The sequence below is a fragment of the Athene noctua genome, chromosome 6, assembly GCF_965140245.1.
Source record: "Athene noctua chromosome 6, bAthNoc1.hap1.1, whole genome shotgun sequence".
NCBI classification, from domain to species: Eukaryota; Metazoa; Chordata; class Aves; order Strigiformes; family Strigidae; genus Athene; species Athene noctua.
Genome location: NC_134042.1, coordinates 52,091,052 through 52,113,478, shown reverse-complemented (window position 1 = coordinate 52,113,478; position 22,427 = coordinate 52,091,052). Strand labels below are relative to the sequence as shown.

The window sequence follows — 22,427 nt, the reverse complement described above, 5'->3', positions numbered from 1 at the left end:
AATTTTTGTGCCAGATATTATTGTTCCTTGAGCCTTTCTCCAGTAGTACAACCCACACCTGATGTAGCTGTCTCAGTTTTGCTGCCCCGCGATACCCGGGGAGTGCTGGGATGCTGCACTCTTGGAAAGCACCAGGAGCAGGAGAGAGACCTTGGAGGCATCTGATCTGTAAAGGGATTTTTTGTGCTATAAGAAAAGGCACAATGAATGTTTTTTTTTGGAGTGACACAGATGATTAATGGGTTCTCCAAGCCTGACTCTCACTGTTGCTTCTCCTCGCTCCGGGCTGTGCTCCCGGTTCTGCTGGTTGTGCTGGTGGAATTGTCTGGGGTGCTGTTCTCTTAGCAGGGTTGCTGAGGTGGCCCAGCACACAACCATCCTTCCAGAGCCTCCAGGAACTTTGTTAAAACTTCTCCTCTTCACTGGCATGGTTAAAAGCTTGAGTGCGTGCAGGGAACACGCATCTGCTTTTCCTCGGAAACAATTAAAACAGTCTAGTTCCAAACCTGCACTTATCTGTCCATTTTTGACCTACTGGCTTCCGGAAAAAATTAACTTTGGGATTTTTTGTTTGTTTGTTTGTTTTTTAAAAGGAAATAGAACTTACAACATTTGTGCTTTATTTGTACTTACGTATCACAGAGTTTTGAGAGTGGTGTTTGCAAATTTTATGCTGTGCAGGATTGGAATATGGAGCAGCAAGCAGCAGAGTCATGTTCAATGTACTTGCATCATTTGTTTTTTCAAATATACTTCTTCAAAACATGAGTGCAAAGTAGGTTAAACTCATTTGATCAAATGCAGAGAAAGGGAAATTGATGTTTTGAGGGACAATGCAATTTGCAAAGTGAAGTTACCGGATTTGTCTGTTTGCTGGGGTGAAATGCTGACCTCCAGGTTTTGACTGTCTAGATGGTGTATTATTTCATTGTAAATTATTATTATTATTATTATTATTATAAGAGCTGTCAAAGAGGATAATTACCACAAGTCTAATTCTCTTTTTCTCTGCTCAGTTTCTGCCAGCCTAAATTTTTCCGGCAAGACCCAGAGAAGTTTTTGCAATCAAGCAGAGCATGTGATGTCCTTCCAAGGTCCTAACGCGAGCCAGGGCACCTTCATCCTGCCGTCTTACCCTCTGTCGTCACCCAGGACCAGCCCAAAGCACAGCTCCTCTCCAGCTGACTCTCCACAGAAGTCACAAGATAACACCATGAACTTCTCAAACTCCTGGCCCCTTAAAAGCTTCGAAGGACTGCCTAAGCCTGCTTCACTGAAGCAGCCTCTGGGCCAGAAGTCAGGAGACAATACAGGTAGGAATGTCATCGGTACAGGGAAACCAGATTTCAGGTTTGCTTTTTGAGTGGCTCGAGCAGGGCTCAGGAAACCTGCTGTGGGGAATTGTGCAACGCTCCAGCTGCAGTTAGAAACCTGAGGGGCTTGGGCTTCCAAGGGCTGCTCACATCACTGGAGGCTAATGTTAAAAAGTGAAGTCTTTGTGTTTTGGTAGTTTGAAATATTGGCGTGTTTTGCTCCTTTTGTCTTCACATTACGTGAGATAAAGCAGAACGTGCAGCAGCCCTGCTTTTCTTGTCAGTAACATCAGTGCAAAGGCTGCCTTCCAACTGAAGCAAAACCAAACCCCAAAGCCCAGCACTTTTAAAGAAAGCCAATACGGAAATAGCTGTTACTTTTAATAATCTCATTAATACATGTGCAAGAAAATATTTTTCATTGCATTTTGGCTTTTTGCCTCTTTATTTGCCTTTGGACACTGGCGTGTTGAACTTCCCAGGCTCAGAATAGCCCTTCCAAACCTGGTGGCACGCAGCTGTGTCTCTGACGGGGGGAGTTGGTGCTGGTTTCACCCCGACTGAGGGACACCTGACGGCAGAGACTGCTGTCTGGGGTTGGGCTTCCTCTGGCTTTGACACCTCAGGCACGCTTTGGTTAAGCTGAGATAGTTTTAAATTTCTTTGATTACCTCGCTTAAACAATTTAGCTGCTTTCTTTCAAACACTTCCTAAAGACAATCTTATTTTAAGTTAAAAATAGCTTTAGTATCTGTTTAGCTTCAACTGATGCCTGACCACTCAGGAGGCACACCTTCTGTAAGCAGAGTAACAGTTTCCATGTGAAATTTTGCATTGATTTAAAGAAATCTGTTTTAAATTTCATCTTTTTCAAGACCCATACTTTTGTACGTATGTAGAAAATCTCTAAATTAATTCTTTGGAAGTCACCTGTCCCCGGAATCTTGTAGATGCGCGTTCATCACTTGCTGATTTTCTGTATATCGTCTATATGCATTTTTTTTTGTTTGTTTCTTTGAAGTTACTTTATTGTTGTTACAGCAGCTTACAGGAGAGCTTGTTCTGGCACTAGCCTTTTCTTCTTAATTGAGAAAGTTAATTACTTTTTAAAGATACTAAGTATATCTTGGTTTGCACCTGCGTGAAACACTAATCTATTTTTTTAAAGGGAGGAGACACTAAAAGTAGAAGAGATTGGTAACAGCACTTGAAATGCAGGAGATGGGAAAGGTAGAGCCAGGGAGTTATAGAAAATACCATTCACAGAGGCAAGTCTGGTAATGATCCTAATGAAAATTAAATATCAAAAAATGTGCATAAGTAAGTATTCAGGACTGAGGGTTTGGTGCATTGGGAAAATCGATGTTGGAGAATTAATACTGAAAATTTTTCAAATTATGAATGGTATAAAAATAAACTTAGATAGGGAATCAGTGTCTGCTTGTTCATTTGAGAAACTTAGTTCCCTCTGTGTGTGTGTTATGTGTGAGTATATTTATACCCATGAACTGGTGCATACGTGTGTACGTGAGGGACCTCAGGAAGGGGTTTGGTGACAGCAGGTCCTAAATATAAATACTTTTTTAATGCTCATTGTGGATCTGGCTACTGCAGGCTGCTGAAGATGCCAAAAGCAAGAATTTATTGATAAAGGAAGTGGAAGTGTGTGCCAGGACGGTGGGTCAGCGCAGGTCAAACCTCTGACCGAGGCAGTTCCTAACGCCTGAGTGGATACTCTTTAGTGTTGGGCCTTTGTCTGACTCACTGCAGCTATTTTTATGTTCTTACTGGTTCTATTCAAATTAATTAAACAAAATGTCTTTGAATTTATAATCATATATTTATAACAGTAATTAAAATTGCGTGTGTAAGTCTGTTTTTTATCACCCACTTGATTGTAAAAGGAACTTTCTGCTGTGACATAAAAATGAGCTGTGACGTTTATTCTGGTGAGTGCTGTGTTCCTGCCACCCCTCCAGAGAACTGACCTCTGCTCCTGTCTTCTCCAGGGGACAATTTACAGGAGAAACATTCTCCTCTGCAGCTGAAACCCACCCTGGTGAGACACCCGGCCTCCCGCGGGGGCCTGAACGGCACCAGACCCGTGCCCCCCATACCCCGCCTCGCCAGCCTGCTGCCCGATAAGATTGAATTAAACGTGATGAGGTGGAGAAACGAAGAGAGCGAGGAGCTGTGGCTGAATGAAGTGGACAGGAAGCTTGCAGCTGATCTGTCAGAGCTAAATGTTGATGGCGAGGAAGTGGACCCAGAAGAGGTTGGTTTAAATATGACAAAACTCGTTTTCAGCAGCTGATGCAGTGTCAGCTTTTTATTTCTAAACAAGAGCCAGAAAATAATGTTTCTGACTTACATGTTGTGACTCTGTCATCAGTGCAGCAGGCCTTCAGTGACATTCCACTGGGCAGAAACGAAGTAAAGCGATAAATACTGATTCTGGAGCATGATCCTCAAGTCTGTTCCAGACATCTTAATCCCCCTTGTTTTTCTCAGAGCCAAAGCTGTAATGTTTTTGGTTATTGTAGTACCAAGGCAGAACTGTGAGCCTTCATACAGCTTCTCATTATCTTGACTTCATTTTAAATTTCATGCCAGATTTAAGTAATAACCCTCTCTCTAGTTACAGCAAAGGGTCTGAAATAACGAGTAACTTCCCTGATGACGTTTTGTCTGGCTCAGCCCAGGAGTTTCCTCAGCCCCTGCCTTTGCTGGAGCAGACTGTCCCCGGGACCCTCGCAGCGCATCCCAGCTCCCCCAGCATTCATCTTGTTTCCACGGAGTAGAATGAGGCAGACTGAGGTGAAGCTGGGTGAACGTGCTGTCACCTGCAGCGCTTCGACGTGGCACGGACACGTTTGGCTTTAGGCTTGGCCGCTCAGCATCCCTCCTGTACATGCAAATCCACTCGTAATCAGCTCAGCATCCCTCCTGTACGTGCAAATCCACTCATAATCATTTAGGGTGGTGATGTGCATTCAGTGTGCCATGCGAGTATTAGAGAATATTTGAAATATTTAACACCTTTCAAAATCTATCCCTTGCATGACCCGTGAGACTCGTCGGACAGACTTATTCCAGCATCTCCCTTCTCTGTTCTGTGAAATACTTTGTCCACCGAGGTCCCCGTGTCGGGGAGCCTGTGAGCGTGCTGACCCCTGTGCCCAGGGCGTGCCGAAGGATCCCACCACTCTGTTGCTCAGGACTCTGATGTTTGAGAAATAGCGACTAGCTGTCCCAGTCTAGGTCAGAGGAAGATACTGCAGAGGCCTGCTGGGTTATTTCCAGGGGTGGTGGGAGGTGGAACTGCGCCTGCAGTGTCCTCGTCAGTACAAACTGAAACCCTGTGACACTGATTACCTGAGAAGTGTGGGAGTCACGTGTGGTTGGATTTGGTATGATCTTCCCCACGTCATCCCATCCAACACGTCCTTATTTCTGTCACAGTTCACAGGAACTGTTTGAATCTCAAGGCCTGTCTTTAGTCCCTGTGGATCTGAGAGCAGTTGCAGTAGGGCTTAACGGCTTTGCCTCCCTGTCTTTATCTTCCATCCTCTACTCGCTGCTGAAAGTAACTCGAGGTGGCAAACAGACAGAGGAAGAATGTATTTTTACATCAAATATATTCAGCAAAAAGAGGAGAGAATACACAGTAGCACGAAGCTCTAGTGATTATAGATTTTCCTGCTTATTTGAGCAGGAGCTCTGCTAGGCACAGTTCTCAGGATTCACCTCGGCACATTTTGCAGGTTTGTGTTGTGAAAAGCCTGAGGCCCTGGTTGGGTGTGCTCGCAGCCATCAAACACTCCCTGTGGCCTCTGAAAAAAGACGGGAGCAGCTGAGGTATTTTTGCAGGAGTCGGTTCTTGTGTTTTGTGACATGAAGCTGGGATACTCTGTGGCTGTGAATTGGTATTTACTTGCAGGATAATTGTGAAGTAAAGTTACCATGAAATGGGTGATCTTCAAGGTCTTTTCCAACCGAGATGGTTCTGTGATTCTGTGAAAAAGGTTGTTGTAATCCTGCGTAACCTATGTCAGTGGTCACTCTGGTTGCCCAACGGAGTCGTGTGCACTGAACTCCCCTGAACTGAACACCTGGAAACACACTTTCTTTTCTTACAGAAGCTTTTTTCCCAAAGAACCAATAAAACCTGTTATTTTGTTTCCAATCCTGTTTAGATGCAGAACTCACTTAGATCTCTACGAAACAGCGCGGCTAAGAAAAGGGCAAAGCTAAGCAGCAGCATTTCAGACCTTGAAAGTCCCGATTCTGCTCTTAAACTTGATCTGTGCGTGGACTCCCCCTCCCAGGCCGGCTCCCCCAGCCAAGGCAGAGTCGGCAGCCGGGAGTCGCTGAGCTCACCCCTGCCCGCCGCCCCCCGGAGGAGGAGAATAACGTGAGTGGGGCTCCTGGTACCTCGGCTTTGGGATGCTCACACACAGCCTCCGCGGCTGTTAGTTAAATATTAAAGGGGGCGAAATCTGTAATGTCTCTTTTTTAAGTAAGATTGCTTGATTTTTATCTGTGAATTGTTTTCCTCACTAAAAATACTTTGCTTTGTGCAGTGGCTGCTTAATTATATTATTCAAGTTTGTGCTGGCTTTTAATTTGGAAGAGTTCCCTGGTGCAGCCATAGGAACACAGTGCAGGGAAGTACTGCCAGGGGTAGTAAATATTTTATTAAGACTTTAGCCTGCCTTAGAAGGTATGTGAACCATAGCCAAACAAACGAGTAAGAAGGAGAATGAGTTAAGAGAAAGAATAAGGTTTGCTTATTATAGCCTGGAAATTGAAGAAGGAATGGGTTGGGTTTTTGTGGTAAGAGGAGGACAGTGTAGATGTTTCTTATTACTGCGAATCACAGAATGTTTCCACTGTATTACTGACAGACTATTGTTAATTTAAAATGCCTTCACAGAGCTCTTCCAAAAAGAAATTGTGTGATGACACATGCTGCTCTGATTGTAAAGAGCAGTGGCCCCATTGGTTATGAGGAGTATAAACTATTTCATATTCTAAGGAAATAAGAAAGTTTTTGAGGAATTTTGCAGCACAGAATCTCCTTTTCTGCTTCTGAAGCCCATGATAAAGCTGCTTGTAGCTCTGATCTGAAGACATGTTCTGGTTTTGTGTGGACTAAATGCATCTTTATATAACTGGCATCCAGCTGTATTAACAGAATCGGAAGAAAGAGAGGGACTATACAAAAGAAAGGTTTCTGGGACAGGGGGAGAGTGGAATGAATCACAGTTGTGCAGTCTCAGAACTGATTTCTGTGTACATATCTTCCCTGTCTGCATTACTGCTGAATCACAGTTTTAAGAATAATCTTTAAAATAACACATTAAGATGCCAGAATACCTAAAAAGTCAAGACTGTAAACCTCTGTGTGTAATATTCTTCCAAGTAAGGTTTTGACACATTCTGTACAACATGCCATTTCCCTTACTCAGTGAGACACAAGCTTAATGTTTCACAGGATTCACAGGCACAGGAATTCTGAACTGTCACGGAAGAGAGGGGGCATCTGGCAGTAAGACTGAATTTGTAGAAGTGACAAAACATATCCCAGAAGACATTGAAAGTCTTGGAATGCTCATAAAAACATCAGAGAGTTCAGTTTGGGTGCTGGGTTGCAGCATGGGAAATTGGCATTGTCTGTTCACAAAATTGGGCGCCAAGGATGTAGGTTTGTTCTGTGTATTTATTTTTAGAAGGACCAGTTTATCTACTGATAAACTACAGTGAGAAATGGGAGCTTGATACCGGTATTAGCACATGGGCTTTCCTCAGGATCTTCAAGTCTTCTCGTTGTGGGTATTTCAGTCCTGGCAGAGAGCGGATCACCTGCCATTTCCCCGTGGCTCTTACAATATTTTCCAGCCCAGGGCCCTGGGTTCCCTCGTCTTTAATAGCCAAATGCATCATTTTAAAAAAGAAACCTCGAGATTGTCCTGTAGATAAGGGCATTTTCCTGGTGAAGGTCTGTCTGCCAGGCGCTGAGCTGAAACCGGCTCATTTCTGGAAGTGAAATGTCAGTGGATTTGGGCACTCATTTACCATTCTCTCCCAGATCGGAACCAACATTGTCAGTCCCTAGGCCAAACGATTCCTTAGCTTTTCGAATGCAGGCTAAATTTAGTCCTAGTCTAAACTTTATTCTTAAGAGTTGTCTTCACGGTGTTCTTCATAATGCACCTGCTCATCAAAACATTTCTACTGAATGAATTTTCTCTTTCCTCTCAGTGTGAACATTTGTGGAAGTGTACTTGAAGTATTTGTCCACCAGGTACACTGGGGAGGAGAAACTGAAATCTGTTGTTGTCTTGGCTACAAAATGTCATTTATCTGGGCTCTGACTGGTGTGTAGAACTGCACCTATAAACACTGGGTTTATATTTTAACAGGTCGGACACCTTCCCGCTACTTGGCAGCAAATCACAGCCTGTGAGGTTATCTTCAGCAAGAAACAGGGACCCAAACGTGGCAGAACTTCACTCCAGCACAGGTATTTCACTGTGCTTCTCAATACACACCTTGCTTCACTGATGGGACAGAACTTGCTGGGTCTGTTGGATGAGCTCGTGCCCCTTCAGCACTCACAGACGGATGATTGCTCGGTGCTGTGTGGGCAAGCTGAGGTCACACCGTGGTACTGCAGGGGAGGGGGCACTCCGGGGTTTCTGCCTTCCTGTGTCAGGATGCAAATGCCACCTGTGAGTATGTGCTCTTCAAAATTCAGGGCCATAGTGGGTGAAGAGTCATTGGACGCCGACTGGGTGAGAGTAGGAAGGGTCGGAGCGTTGCCAGCAGTTAATTTTCTGGTAGTGAATGGAAGTTAAGTGATGCTGTGCTGTTTCACACTTACAGTGAAGCACAGGTGCCTGCAGATTTCTGTGATGGGCAGGAACTGATTGTTTATGGTTATTTATGTTTAATCGCTTTTGATTCCACTGAATGGAGGAAAGCAACGGAGCGAGGTGGTCCACAGCTCATTTCTGACCTCTCTTCCCAAAGACTGTTCCCTTGCACCCTACTGCAGCCACAGCAGCTATGAATTTTTTCCAAAAAAGTTTGCAAAATTTAGTTAGGATGGGAGGGCATCTTACGGCCCTGAATTTGCAAGGCCATCACATTCAAAAACCAGTAGTTGCTAATGAGACTGATCATCTTTTTTCAGAAATTGGAGCTATTGCTCCTCATTTCAGCTAAGGCCACTCTTCTCAGGATAAATCAGCAAATTGTTTTTTCAAGTAGCAGCATAAGTCAGAGAGCACACACTGCACATAGGCAGCAATACCTGTTGAGGTTAATGGTTTTGTGTTCGTTATACGAAAAGATCTTCTGTGAGAAGTTGACCTTCAGTGTAAAATAACGAGCAGCACATCTATTTTGCTTATTGAGCCAGTTAATCAGCCTGAATGCAGAGCACTAACGGGGAAAGGAGAGTCCTCTGCTGCTGCTGCTGACCAGGCTCGGCCCATTGCATGGCTCAAATCCAGTAAACTCCCCATTTCCACACTTGAACGTGGAGAACTTGTGAATATCAGAACAGGAGAAGTGTTTGTAAGGGGTTTGGTACAGGCCTCGGTTTCACTGGGATGGGTTGGGTCCCCGGTGCAGAGCGTGGGGCCGGTGGGAGTGGGAGGGGGAAGGCGATGGAGCAGGGTGCTGTGGGGGAGCCCTGGCAGCACCCTGGGGTCGGGCCCGTGTCCCTCCGGGCGCTGGCGCTGCCGTGGTTCCATCACCTTGGTGGTGCCTGTCAACCCCTGCAGTTATGTCTGGGCTCAGTCCCGTGGAATGGATGGAGGGTGCAGTAAGAGTGCGTAGATGGTGAAAAGACTTCTGTCATTTGGAAAAGCAGAAATTATCCTTTGAAGGATTCCTGGAGTAATTAGTGTTGTTTTCTTTTTTTAACCGAAACCAACCAAGTTCCTGGCTTGTGTCAGCACTGGCGTGGCCAGCAGGGACAGGGAAGGGATCTGAGCCCTGGGCTCGGCACTGGGGAGGCCGCCCCTCGATTCCTGGGTTCAGCTTTGGGCCCCTCACCCCAAAAAGGCCATTGAATGACTCGAGCGTGGCCAGAGAAGGGCAACGGAGCTGGGGCAGGGTCTGGAGCACAGGTCTGCTGGGGAGCGGCTGGGGGAACTGGGGGGGTTCAGTCTGGAGCAGAGGAGGCTGAGGGGAGACCTCCTGGCCCTCTGCAACTCCCTGCCAGGAGGGGGCAGAGAGGGGGGATGAGTCTCTGGAGCCAAGGCCCCAGCGCCAGGCCCCGAGGGAATGGCCTCAAGCTGCCCAGGGCAGGGTCAGGCTGGCTCTGAGGAAGGATTTCTGTGCAGAAGGGGCTGTTGGGCGTTGGAATGGGCTGCCCAGGGCAGGGGGGAGTCCCCGGGATCCCTGGGGGGGTTGAAGAGTCGGGCTGAGCCAGCGCTGAGGGATCTGGGGGAGTTGGGAACGGTCAGGGGGAGGGTCATGGCTGGGCTGGAGGAGCTGCAGGGGCTTTTCCAACCGATTCTGGGATTCTGTATTGAGAACATTTTGCAGGCATAAAAATGCTCAGTTTCTATTGTCTGTAATTATAACATTGGCACGTCCTGCTCAGATGAGGGGGACAGGCCTGTTTTTACAAATTGTCTCAACAAACATAAAAATGTGTTTTTACAACTTCTAGGGTACATAAATAGAAACATTCCTTGGGTTTTAACTAGTGTTTTACTGTTTTCACCTAGTTGACATAATTTGGCTTCTAGTGTTGAATTACTTAGTGTTCAGTTGTTCATCTTTGAAAGCCTTTAAACTAAAAAATATTTTTTCAATCTTTGGGTTAGATTTTCACATCTGGGTTTATCTGGAGATGAAAGCCTTTGCCTGTGAAAAATGAACAGGGCCTGAGCGTTGTTGTTGAAATGCTCAGTAGGCAAAAATGCTCATACCAAAGGCGTGAAGCCAGTCTGAGGGTCTCTGAAAATGTGACTATTTGAGAATCCTGCAGTACACAGGAAAAACTATTTCTATTCTTTTCTTAATATTTAATTTTTTTCCTTTTCATGGCTAGCATTTGATGATAAGGCGACGTCTCATGTTGGTGTAGTTGGCCAACGATTGAACTGCGGCAACAGCTGTGGAGATTATGAGGGCACGAAGCAAGGACAAGTGTCACGTACTGCTTTTAAAAGTCAAGATATGGAACATCAAAGAAATTTTAAGCATTCAAAAGGTTTGTGAATTTGCTGTTCATGTGAGCTCTCATTTATGGCAAAAACTGAGGCTGTCTGTAGCCTTCTGTAAAACAGGTTTTACAGACAATGCTTTTCAAGGTGTTCAGTGTGGTTTCCTCTTTTCTAGTCTTTATACTAATGCTAACAAGTTGGGGTTTTTTTCTGACATTAACTGAAATTAGACTGCCAATTAAATTAAAATTAAAAGTCAAGCGATAATACATGGCATGAGAGAAGGACTGAGTTGTTATATATCTCAGTCTGAATAAATGAGCAGCTTTAAAATTTTGGTTTTAAATTACTCTGTTGTTCACTGGTAAAATTAAGGAACTTAAACCATTATACTTTACGTTTCAGTTTTAACTGTGCCATTTTAATGCATCCTAGGAGCTACTGTTCCCTATATCAGAATTGTGTGCACAATACAGACGTATTTTCCAACTATAAACTTGTTAGAATAGAGCAGCAACTTCTTTTTTTTTTTTTTTTGAACATCAAAAGTAAAGTGTGGAAGTCTGTTTAAGGAGCATATGACTTCACTGTCTCTTGTTCAGATCTCTCGCAGGGTTTCAAGTAATCATGTTTTAGTGATAAACAGAAAATTAAGTAGACATTGATTAGACATCGATTAATGAAGATCTTTGTCACAATAAGAATTTTTTGGGTTTTCTGTCTTTTGTTTCAACATTAAACATGGACAGTTTCGTCTGTTCTCAAGGTTTTATAGAAACGGTGGAGTGCTATTTTGTGTGAACCATTTGAAGCTGAGCAATGGAAGTAAAGTCTGTAATCAGATTTGTAAATACTTCTCTTTTTTTTTGTTAACACCTGCTTATCCTGCGATGCCTGTGAAATGGCAGTTTGTCAGGTTTTTTGGCTGGAAGCTGAGGTTAAGACAGAAGGTCCTGATCTGGGGGTAGGCTCCAGGAAGATCCAGTATTTGATGCCCATTCACTTACAGTCTTAAGAGAGCAATTGCTCATGAAGCCTCAAGATTATATTCCAGAAAATCCCAAAAGGCCAGTTTTGACAGTGCTCAAGTGTTAAAACTTGGAATATTCCGAGGACAGTGATTGGGTTTGTGGGAGGACAAAGTGACGCTTTCAAGAGAAACCTTTTCACTTCATCTTTCTTCTCATGAATCCTAAAAAGGAGAGCTCTAAAACTGAAACTAGGTAAGGAGGTAATTTGTAAAGTAAAGAGGCATCTGTCAGTGTGTCACCTGTGATTATTTTGGGCAAACTGAAGGTGGAGATAAGGGCAGGGAGTGTGCCAGAGCTGTCCAAGTCCCGGCTCGCTGCGGCTGGTGGTTTGCCAGCGTGTGGCTCACCAGAGGTGGTTCAGTAGCCCACGGATTTCATTTTCCCCCTCTCTAGAAGGTAATCAGGCTTCGCTCAATCATCTCTTCTGGTTAGAGATTTCTGATCGTTCACGTTCAATAGTAAAAGCAAATGGTGCCCTTCTGTTGTCCCAAACTGTCATTTTTATCTGCAGCCAGTGGAGCCGGCATGGGAGTGTATAATTATGGCAAACAGCATCAAGTGCTGCTTGGGGAAAAACAAAATTTAGCACATTCTGTTTTGATTCATTTGCGCTGAATTATGTAAGAAACAGCGTGATACTTCCACTGACTTAGAAACTTCTGGGGTTTTTTCAGCGGAATCAGTTGATTTAAAAATCCTCTTACAAACATTGGTTTGCTTTATGATCTTCTGGCAGAAATTTTGTTTGCTATATGCTTTCCGTGATTTTGAGGCTATCAATATTTAGTAAATCCTGTTAACTTCAGTAACTCGAAAATATACTGTTTCATAAAAGTGATAAATTCAGATGTCAGTGTGTGATGGTATTTTAGAAGAAAACATGTACCAAAGCGTAAACCTCATGATTTATGTGCTGTGATTTATCTTTTTTTAAGGTCTTGCAGAGTCAACACCTAGTTTTCCAGAGATGAACAATCCAGATTTCATTTCACCAAGCATCCTGTGTGAAGATGCAGTTGTAATTGTTGGTAAAGGTATTACGAAATCAAAATTATCTCCTATATCTCATCACGGTATTAAAATGAGGGAAAATGCATCTTTATAGAGTGGGAAAATGAAAAACAGGCTCTGTGCAACATTTTAGATTGTGAACAACGTCCAGTTTGAATGGGAATAATAAGAATTATGCTTGAGAGTTTTGCAGTTCCTGGCTATTCCATTCCAACAACAAAGACTGGCAGTAAGTGGTGAAGGTCAGGTCTTGGTGTGCATGCGTGTACGTGCATCCATCCTGCTTGGCAGAATGAAAGAAGAGAACTTTGGGGTGAAAATTGGCACTAGTAGTGTCATAGCATGGCACTAATAGTGTAATGGTTTTACCTTCTTGAATTCCTTTTGGGTTTTAGTTTTGACTAAGTTCTGCCGAGTACAGCGGTTGTGTTGGTGAGGGCACGACGGGATTTGTCTTTCAGGTGTTTTTGGGAGTCCTCCTTCTGCACAGACACCCAGCCCCTGCCCAGCGTGCGTGGGGACTGGGGATGAGGAGGAGAGCGAGGCGTCGCCAGGGAGCTGCGCGAGGAGCAGCCAGCAGAGCAGTGCTGCTCAGCTCCACGCGGAAAATGAGACAGAGGTGAGAGCGCCCCGACTTCTGTACTGTCTCGCTTCCTTTTTGTGTGTCTGAACACAGCTCCATGCAGTTTTGCAGTCTCTCTGCCGTGGTAGTCAAGAGTTTGGTTAAAACAGGCTGTAGCCATCAAGCTGCTTCTCCCCGTTCTTTGGTTTTGGTTGCCCCTGGGTATTTTATAACAGCAAATTGCTGTGTCAGAAGGTTCCCCCCTAACTCGGAAGCCTCTGGGCGAAGGGGCTGCAGCGGGGAGTGGGGCTGGAAAGCGTCCTCTGACTGCCACAGCACGCACAGATGTGGAAGCAGGAGGAATGGGCTGGGCTTGGTCACATCTTGTTTCTCCGATGGACATAGCAATCTAGCTCCGTTCATAAGTTTTTTAAAAAACATTGGATATTTGTCCTGTCGTACGGTTTCACGAGGAGTGGTGCTGCTTTGGTAAATACAACCTACATCTGCTAGAACATGGAGCAAGACTTACCTGAGTGAAGAGTGACACAAATGCTTAAAAACTTGAAAGGATAATCACAAGCCTTTCTGAGAGCATTTAAAATAACATTTTAAGATGAGCGAAACTTTAATTAGTGATAAACAGTGGGTTTGCTTTCCGATTTCCACTGAAGATACAAATGCTTGGAGGGATCCAATTCAAAGGAGTAAATGGAGGAATGTATTAAATGTTACTAAGTTTTCAGGAGGAACTGCAAGCATCTTAAAAGTATAAGAGACTAGGCTCAGATCACACTGTTAAAGACACTGTTTAAAAAAACCCCCATGCACTTAAATGTGAGTTAGCCCAGCCTGTGCAATTGTTAGTTAAAATTCTAGAAACTACACAATACTGCCAAGGAACAGAAGACCTTGTCTTGCAGACCTTAGTTCTCTAACTGTCAGCTATTTTAGAGTAAGGGATTATTTCCCTTAAATGTTTAAACCTGGAATGTTGCTTCTTATTGCCAGGAGGACTGGTTACCATGCAGAAGGCATGCACCCAGCTCTTTTCAGGATGAGATTTAATATTTATGTGAATAATTTCCTTTTGCTCTGTAGAACAATGGTGAAAATAGTAATTTTCCATGCTTACCTTAGTATCAAAAAACCAGGCAATAAGTTATTGGGTAACTTGTGCATTGTATTATATTGCATATCATAATGTGTGCATTGTTTTTTTGCAGCTAAAAGTTGCCATGTCAAAATCTGCCCAAGATAAGATGAGGAGGAAGAAAAAGGAACAAAAAGAACATAAAGAACATCAGGAAGTCAAAGGCTTCGAAGGGAAGGAAGAAAACCCTTGGGAAAGACTTAAACTGAATGAACCAGAGAACATGGCAACAGAAAGTGAGAATTAGTGTTTGTCTTAAATGAGTGATGTATTGTTAAATGCCTCTGGAAGGGAAGTTAAATTCTGTGATAATTACCAAAACCCATGACTGTTTAGAGCGATGTGAGGTATTGCTAGAATTAATTATAGACTGCAGTTTGCTCTTTAGTCATTTGTTGTCAGTCTTACAGTGCAGATGGTGGAGAGTGAAGGGCTTATGGGAAATATTTGAAAGACTGTTGTTAAGAAAAATCTCGAAAGACAAATTATGATTGGAAATACTAGTTTTTTCCTTTTTTTCTGATTTGTTGTTGTAGTTTGGACATTTCTTTCTATTTTGTAGAGGTAAATCTTTGTGAGGATATATTAACATCAGCAAGAAGTGTATCTTTGTCATTAGAAAACATGGCCTCGAATCCTTCATTAAAAAGAAAATCCAGTTTGAAGAAGACAAAATGTTCATCCTTGCTGGATTCTGGTAAGTTGTTAGAGTTAGTTAAAGACTGTTAAAATATTTGGACGTGTGGAGTGGGACAGTTCCAAAATACAATCAGGTTTAACACGGGTTATTTGTACAATGGACAGTCCTGAGGTGCTCTGGAAGATCAGTACTTTGGGGGTGGTGGTGAAGGGATTAGAATTCATGACTGCCCCCTTGAAACATTTTTAATCTATAATTTGTTGGGAAGTTGTTCGAAGCATGAGAGGGCGTTTTACTTGCTCAGCAACTTAAACGGTGCAATGCTGAATCGACTCCCTTCTGTCTCCAAGAAAAACATTTCTGGGTACATTTTGGCACTGAGATGCCTTTAAAATACGCAGTAGAAATCTTTTCAGAGTAGGAGCTCATACAGGTGATGGTCAGAGGTCTTCAGAATTTCTCAAGTGGCTCTTTAAGTTTTACTCTTGTGTCTTACTGTGCTACTTTCAGCACACTGTCTGTTGTTACATGAAACAACCCCCTACATCTGTGTTTGCAGCTTTTTTAAGTGGTGGTAGTTTGCAAAAAAAAATAAATACATACGAGCAAAATGCTGAATGATTGAGGATGTCACTGGGAAAGCTGTCTTTTTGAAAACCTGCTCCCCTAGTAGCAGCAGGCTTCACCTCAAACTTTTTATATTTCCTTCCTTTGAATGAATTAGTTTCTTCAGATGATGCCGATTATTTCTTATGCTTCATGACTTTGCAGATGACATTTCTCCTGGGACACGAGGGCGCTATAAAGACCAGACTCCATCAGTCACTCATAGCCCAGAAATAATGGACCCATCAGAACTGCAGCCCTTCTCGAAGCCAGAGGCGGCACTGGCCGAAGCCTTGGTGCTTTTAGCTGATGAGGACTGGTAGGTGTAAACGTCTGCCCAGGACCTGAAGGTAGTGTAGAAGGCACTTGTTTTGATAAATCGCTTTGAAAAGAACAGCGAAATGGACATAATATTAGAAACAGAAGGATTGCAAGTAGAGAAAAAGAAAAAAAAGCTTTTTTCAGTCCAAATCTAGATTCAGCTGTAACTGTCACAGAATCACACAGAATCCCGGAATCATCCGGGTTGGAAAAGCCCTTGCAGCTCCTCCAGCCCAACCATGACCCTCCCCCTGACCGTTCCCAACTCCCCCAGATCCCTCAGCGCTGGCTCAGCCCGACTCTTCAACCCCTCCAGGGATCCCGGGGACTCCCCCCTGCCCTGGGCAGCCCATTCCAACGCCCAACAGCCCCTTCTGCACAGAAATCCTTCCTCAGAGCCAGCCTGACCCTGCCCTGGGCAGCTTGAGGCCATTCCCTCGGGGCCTGGCGCTGGGGCCTTGGCTCCAGAGACTCATCCCCCCTCTCTGCCCCCTCCTGGCAGGGAGTTGCAGAGGGCCAGGAGGTCTCCCCTCAGCCTCCTCTGCTCCAGACTGAACCCCCCCAGTTCCCCCAGCCGCTCCCCAGCAGACCTGTGCTCCAGACCCTGCCCCAGCTCCGTTGCCCTTCTCTGGCCACGCTCGAGTCATTCAATGGCCTTTTTGGGGTGAGGGGCCCAAAGCTGAACCCAGGAATCGAGGGGCGGCCTCCCCAGTGCCGAGCCCAGGGCTCAGATCCCTTCCCTGTCCCTGCTGGCCACGCCAGTGCTGACACAAGCCAGGATGCCATTGCCCTCCTTGGCCCCCTGGGCACTCTGCTGGCTCCTGCTCAGCCGGCTGGCAATCACCCCCAGGTCCCTCTCTTCCAGCCACTCCTGCCCAGGCCTGCAGCGCTGCTGGGGGTTGTTGTGGCCTGAGTGTCAGAAGCGGAGGCTCAGCAGCAAAGCCCAGAGGGGTGCGGAGGTCTCTGGGTTCAAGCGCCGGTCTGGGGAGGGCCCCCACTGCCGCCTCTTCTCCCTCGCCGTGGAGCACAGGGCTCCCGGTGCCCTGGCTGCGAAATGGGGTGACAGTGCTGCTGCTTCCACCGCGGGGGAGGAACGTCCCCTCTGCCTGGCACTGCCGGGAGCTGGGCCCAGAACCGTAGGAGAGAGCCGGGGACCGGGGTGCTAAAACACTCCTGCTTCCACCTGAAAAGGAGGCCTGGCTTTAAAGGAATTTCCCACCCTGTATCTCAGTGCTGTGTGTTACAATCTAATGTATTTGCTTGTGTCGTTTCTCAGAATTCTGTGGTTTAACATTCTTATGAACATTTGCAAACATTTTGAACTTTTTTTTTTTTTTTTTTTTTTTTTTACATAGGGAGAAGAAAATTGAAGGTCTGAACTTCGTTAGATGCTTGTCTGCCTACCACGTGCCTGTTGTGGCTGCAAAGCTACACGAAACAAGTTTGGCTGTGGCTCAAGAGGTTAAATTTTACTATCAGAGTCTTTCACTGACTATATGTGTGTATACATATTTTATAGCTCTCAAACACTGAAATTAAATGCTATGTTCATCTGTGGTTAGTTTTCCTCTGTTGGACAGTCTCAAAAGGATGAGTTTGTCATTCAGCAAAGCAGCTCATACTTCAGATACCAACACTTGATCTGATTTGCCAAGAGACTGAAAAAATTTAGATTGTAACTGTGTAATGATTTTCATGTGTATGTATTTTAATTCTCACACACCTTGAATCAAGTTAGAAATGTGTTTCTCAGTTGCTTTTAATGTTACTTAAAAATTACAAAGGGAAACGTTAAGCTTTACTTATTTTAAAGTATATTTTGTAAACATTATTCATTGTTTGTTTGGGTTTTTCCTGTGTGCAGGTCAAGAATTTACGCTCAGGTGTTTCTCGAGCTGCTGTGGTCTGTTTAGGGGATTTGTTCACCTACCTGAAAAAGAGCATGGATCAAGAACTAGATAATACAGTAAAAGTCCTTTTGCACAAAGCTGGTGAATCCAACACTTTTATAAGGGAAGAGGTAGACAAAGCACTGAAGGCTATGGTTAATAATGTGACTCCAGCACGTGCACTTTGTTCTCTTATAAATGGAGGGCAAAGGTAATTCTTATAAAGACTTTATAAAGAAATAACTTGTGAATAGATTAAATATAGTCTTTTTAACAGAAAATCAAAATACAATAGGCAGAAATATGAAAATACCCTAAGTCAGCTCTGCAAAACTTCTACCCAGGGCAACGTTTGTTGTTGGCATAATGTAGCCCCCTCTGCTTCTTTCTGTACCTTATGTGAAGAGCTGACTGTTGATTTTAGAGCTTGGTATATTTTCTGGTCATTTTGCAACACTTCGGTAGTTTTATTCACTGTTGATACAGTATTCTTAGGAACCTGCTGTTTTGCTTTGCCTAGGAAAGCTCACATAGCAGTCTCGTTTTTCATTTGCTCTAGAATCAAATGCCTGTCTTCTTCGGTTTTCAGCACTACCTTTTACTTAGAAAGATGATTTCTAACTTACAATTCTCTAGCTGCAACTATCTCGTCTGATTTCCTATTCTCCTCTAGACTGAGCTGGTTAATAGTCTTTTTGCCTGCTTTTTAATTTCCTTTACTGTGGTGGTGGCCATTATTTTCTTGAGTACCTCAGATGTGACAAGCTCCATTTCTGATCCTGAGCTCTAGCTCACCTCAGTCTGTAGTAGAAGTTACATTCCTTTCTGTCACTTCTCCTGCTGAGTATGTTGTTCTTTTCCTTTTATACCCTCGTTCACTGTAACAGCAACACTTAACCAAGCCATCAGGCATTCCAGTAGTCAGATATGTACCTACTTTGACTTCATCTCTGTCTGTCATCACTTAGATAACGTTCAGTAGGCTTCATTTCTCATAGCCTCTCCCTTCCATTAAATATTTCAGACTCTACATTATAAATTGATCCTTAGACTTTCTGCACAGCTACAAACCATGAGTTAAGTCTTGATTCAAAATGTTTCGTTTCCTGGGAAGCTGGTTGTTGTGGAATATATTGATTCTGTCTCCCAAAAGCCAGTGAGAATCCTACTGCAATTACCTGAACTTTAAACTGAAAGGCAAATACCAGCCTTAGGATTTGAATTATTTATGAGCCGTCCCACACGTAGCTGTTTTAGTGAGTCGAAGAGCAGCAGAGGTTGCTTTAATTCAAAAGCCATGTAAGGTGGTCTCTGTGTACTCCCATCTCTTCTTCGGAAATCCTTGGCCAAGCAATACTGCTGATCATAATTGGCTGCATCTGATCTCCCCATTTTCAGTGGCTGATTCAAACACACTGACCTATCCCTGAGTTTTCTAGACCTATAACGATCTGGCCCCTCCGCTTTGTGAACTTGGCTACATTTTCACATATCTGAGGCACCAGAATTATCCGAGCTGTGAGTCTGAATGCAGCATTTGAGGCAGGGATTACTTTCTTCACGGCTGAGAAGACTTCAGCCAAAGCAGTTTCTAAATGATGGAGTACAGTGTGTTTTTAATGCAAACACATCAGGGGATGGCCTAAGTAGCACTGGGAGTTACAGCTTTTCTAGTGTTGGCTTCAGGAGGCCCTGGCTATCCTAGCAGCAAAGCCCCTGCAGCACACACACTCATCTCCAGAGGCTGGAACAAGGAACACAAGAATTATCTTTCAAACTGGAAATCTGGGAGAAAAATGACATGTGTCTTCAGGATGAAGTGGAAAGGTTCTGTTTGGCACAACTGTGTATTTACACAAAGGCTGTCTTTTCTAAATTCGGCATATAGATTGAGCTGCTCTGTTCACCACAACTTACATACTCAGGTTAATAGTTACGGTTTTGCCCACAATTCTTAAGGCCTTTTAAAATTTACCTGTTCTCTGCTCAACACTTTTCAAGCCTACTGTGATCATTAGTATTAATGCTTGCAGCCCTGAGTAGATATATACACTGATTCTTCATCAGCCACAAAGCTGGTTTTGACTTTACCAACAAGAGTAATGAAAGCCATTTTTGTTTGCTGTTCTGAGATGCTGCTCTAAAGCTGCTGGACTGTTGCTCTGAACTCACCTCTGTGGACAGGAGCTTGATCCAAGAGCATGATTCCAGGGCTAGATCTGAAAGTGATGGTGTTTCAGGAGTTCTGGAACCATGTTTCTGACCTGTGTGGATTGGGTTTATTCCAAGGTCTGTCGTGCATACAGAAATGTTTCCAGCTGCCTTACACGAGCAGCAGCCGTTCCCGGGGAGCGGGGCCTGCACACGGGGAGGTCTTTAGGCCTCACAGTTCTCGTGTTCCGTGGGCACAGGCAGCAGGAGTTCGTTCTCCCAGGCTCCCGAGACGTCTGGCTGCTGTCCAGATGGAACTGCAGGTGCTAAGCATGACCCAAAGCCAGGCCTAAAGCAGGGAGCTCAGTAGCCGCTGGGGCAGGGCTGTGCTACAGCTGGGTTTTGCTGTAGCTGGGTTTTGCTGTAGCTGGGTTTTGCAGCCTGGCCTCTATTCGGAGCCGCCAGGTTTTGCAGTTTGAACGACCCGCTCATTTGTCTTTGTGCAAACTGAAGCTGCTTCCTGCAGCCCGGTCTAGTGGTAGCTTTACGTCCAGAGAGGCTGTGGCAATCTGTGGAACCAGGGAGAACTAAAATCTGGGTGAAATGGGGACCCAGTCAGTCAGGAAGAACCTGGATGTTGATGTCAGACTGCAAAGCCAGGGAGCCACTTGTGGTTTAGCAGGTCAATTCTTTTCCTTAGCTCCCTCCTTTAAACCTGTATTTCCCTATGAACAATGAGCCACACAGATATCTAGTTTACTATGCAGTGAAATTCTCCTCAAAGGAGGATTTTTAATCCAAAGATAAAATTGGGAAAGTTTGAATTTGCAGCACTGTGTACTCTGAAATCATACGGGATCAACGGGTACAGCAGAATGTATAGAAAAGGTTAGTTTGCTGCACAGGTTTGAAAAGTGATTCCAGCTTTTCTCTCGTTTCCATCAGCATAGGTGTTTAATGGCCCCCATTTTGTAGAAGATAGACTTCTGCAAGATTTTTAGAAGTTAATACTGCTTTATTTCATTTTAAATGGATATAAAATACATAGGGTGTGTTTCTGAGTATAAGGACTTGTTTTTCATAAGGGTGATGGAAAGAACATGTAGGAGTGTGCTTTCTAAAATATTGCACAATTATGTTAAGAAAAGCTAGAAATTAAATTCTAAAAAGAAGAAAATGACTAATTTTATTAATCCGAAAAGGTGTAGTTAGAGGTTGAAACTGCCTTGAAACAAAAAGAACACGATTTTTCCTTTTTTCATTTGCGTTCTTGTAGTTTGGAATTTTAAGTGAACGAAATTAAATTTGATCAAATGGATTATCCCTGAACGCAGTTTCTCTTTTTTCATTTGCGTTCTTGTAGTTTGGAATTTTAAGCAAATGAAATAAAATTGAATCAAACGGATTATCCTTTTAAATGAAGCTATTTGTCTTGGCTCCACAGGGTCTGCTCTGTACAGACAGATTAAGTATCTGCATGTCAGCAGTAAACTAGTTGTAGGTCAGGCTAAAGATGAAAAAAGAAACCTTGTATGCCCTGTTTGGCAGAGCACAGGGCTAGTGCTGTTCAGTGCTGCCACGGGCTGTGACTAAGCTGCTGTGTTCTCTTTAGCCACCTGCACTCCGCGGTGAGGAGATGCACAGCCCAGCACCTCTCGGACATTGTAGAACGGATGGGACCGGAGCGGATTCTGTCTGGCACCAAAGTCGTGGCGGATCGGGTTTTCCCTGCCATCGGCAGGTTTGCACAGGACAGTTCCCAGCAGACAAGGTCAGTAAGGGTCACAGGTCAGACCCTGAGCTCTGCCGAGTTCGGCCTCTGTTCCTCTGCGGCGGCAGAGGAGAGAATCATGGAATCATTCGGGTTGGAAAAGACCCTTAAGACGGTCGAGTCCAGCCGTTAGGCCAGCACTGCCGAGCCCCTTAAGACTGCGTGTGCCAGGAATTACCTGCTGCGGGGGGAAGGGGGCTCCAAGGGCACGCCGTGTCCGTCAGGTGGGGTACAGGCCGCGGCGGGAACGCTGGCTGGATCCACGCTGTCAGACTGACAGGGCTGCACCATCCTGGCTCACGTGGCAGGCTGTTCTCATCAGCTTGCCGGGTTGTTGATTAAATAAATAAAAATTGTGACTCTTGAGCATAGTTTCTTTGTGGGAGGATGACCGGGGTGTCTGGATACACGTACAGATAGCGATCTTCCCGCACTTTTATATTTTGGAATTACACACCTGTAGTTATCAATGTTACTCTAAAACAACTCAGTGTTCATGGGTGTATGTCGTGGTCTGTTGCCCTGCAGGTTTTACGGTCGAAAGATGCTCTTCAGTATGATGACTCATCCTGATTTTGATAAAACACTTGAAAAGTATGTGCCGACCAAGGATTTGCCTTACATTAAGGAATCGGTTAGCAATCTGCGTGAAAAGGTGTGTGGAAAAGTTCTTGTTTAACAGCTGAGACACGTCAACGGGCACTAGTGGTGCTGAGGTACCTGCAGGGCAGCGGGGAGGGCGCTGGGAGCAGGGTGGGTGAGGGCAGCTGGGTGAGGCACTGCTGCTCCTG

The 22,427-nt window shown here is 44.5% G+C and overlaps 1 protein-coding gene across 1 annotated transcript in view; it reads left to right on the top strand.

Moving 5' to 3' along the window:
- Nucleotides 1–22,427, top strand: part of TOGARAM1 (TOG array regulator of axonemal microtubules 1) — a 44,872-nt gene that overhangs the window by 15,927 nt on the left and 6,518 nt on the right. The window contains exons 4-17 of the mRNA XM_074909193.1: nt 1,017–1,313; nt 3,323–3,588; nt 5,510–5,727; nt 7,739–7,839; nt 10,387–10,548; nt 12,468–12,566; nt 13,005–13,162; nt 14,332–14,494; nt 14,821–14,955; nt 15,670–15,823; nt 17,181–17,286; nt 17,690–17,925; nt 21,478–21,636; nt 22,165–22,291. Of these exons, the coding sequence (XP_074765294.1) occupies nt 1,017–1,313; nt 3,323–3,588; nt 5,510–5,727; nt 7,739–7,839; nt 10,387–10,548; nt 12,468–12,566; nt 13,005–13,162; nt 14,332–14,494; nt 14,821–14,955; nt 15,670–15,823; nt 17,181–17,286; nt 17,690–17,925; nt 21,478–21,636; nt 22,165–22,291 (2,381 nt within the window). The remainder of the gene's footprint in view (nt 1–1,016; nt 1,314–3,322; nt 3,589–5,509; nt 5,728–7,738; nt 7,840–10,386; nt 10,549–12,467; nt 12,567–13,004; nt 13,163–14,331; nt 14,495–14,820; nt 14,956–15,669; nt 15,824–17,180; nt 17,287–17,689; nt 17,926–21,477; nt 21,637–22,164; nt 22,292–22,427) is intronic.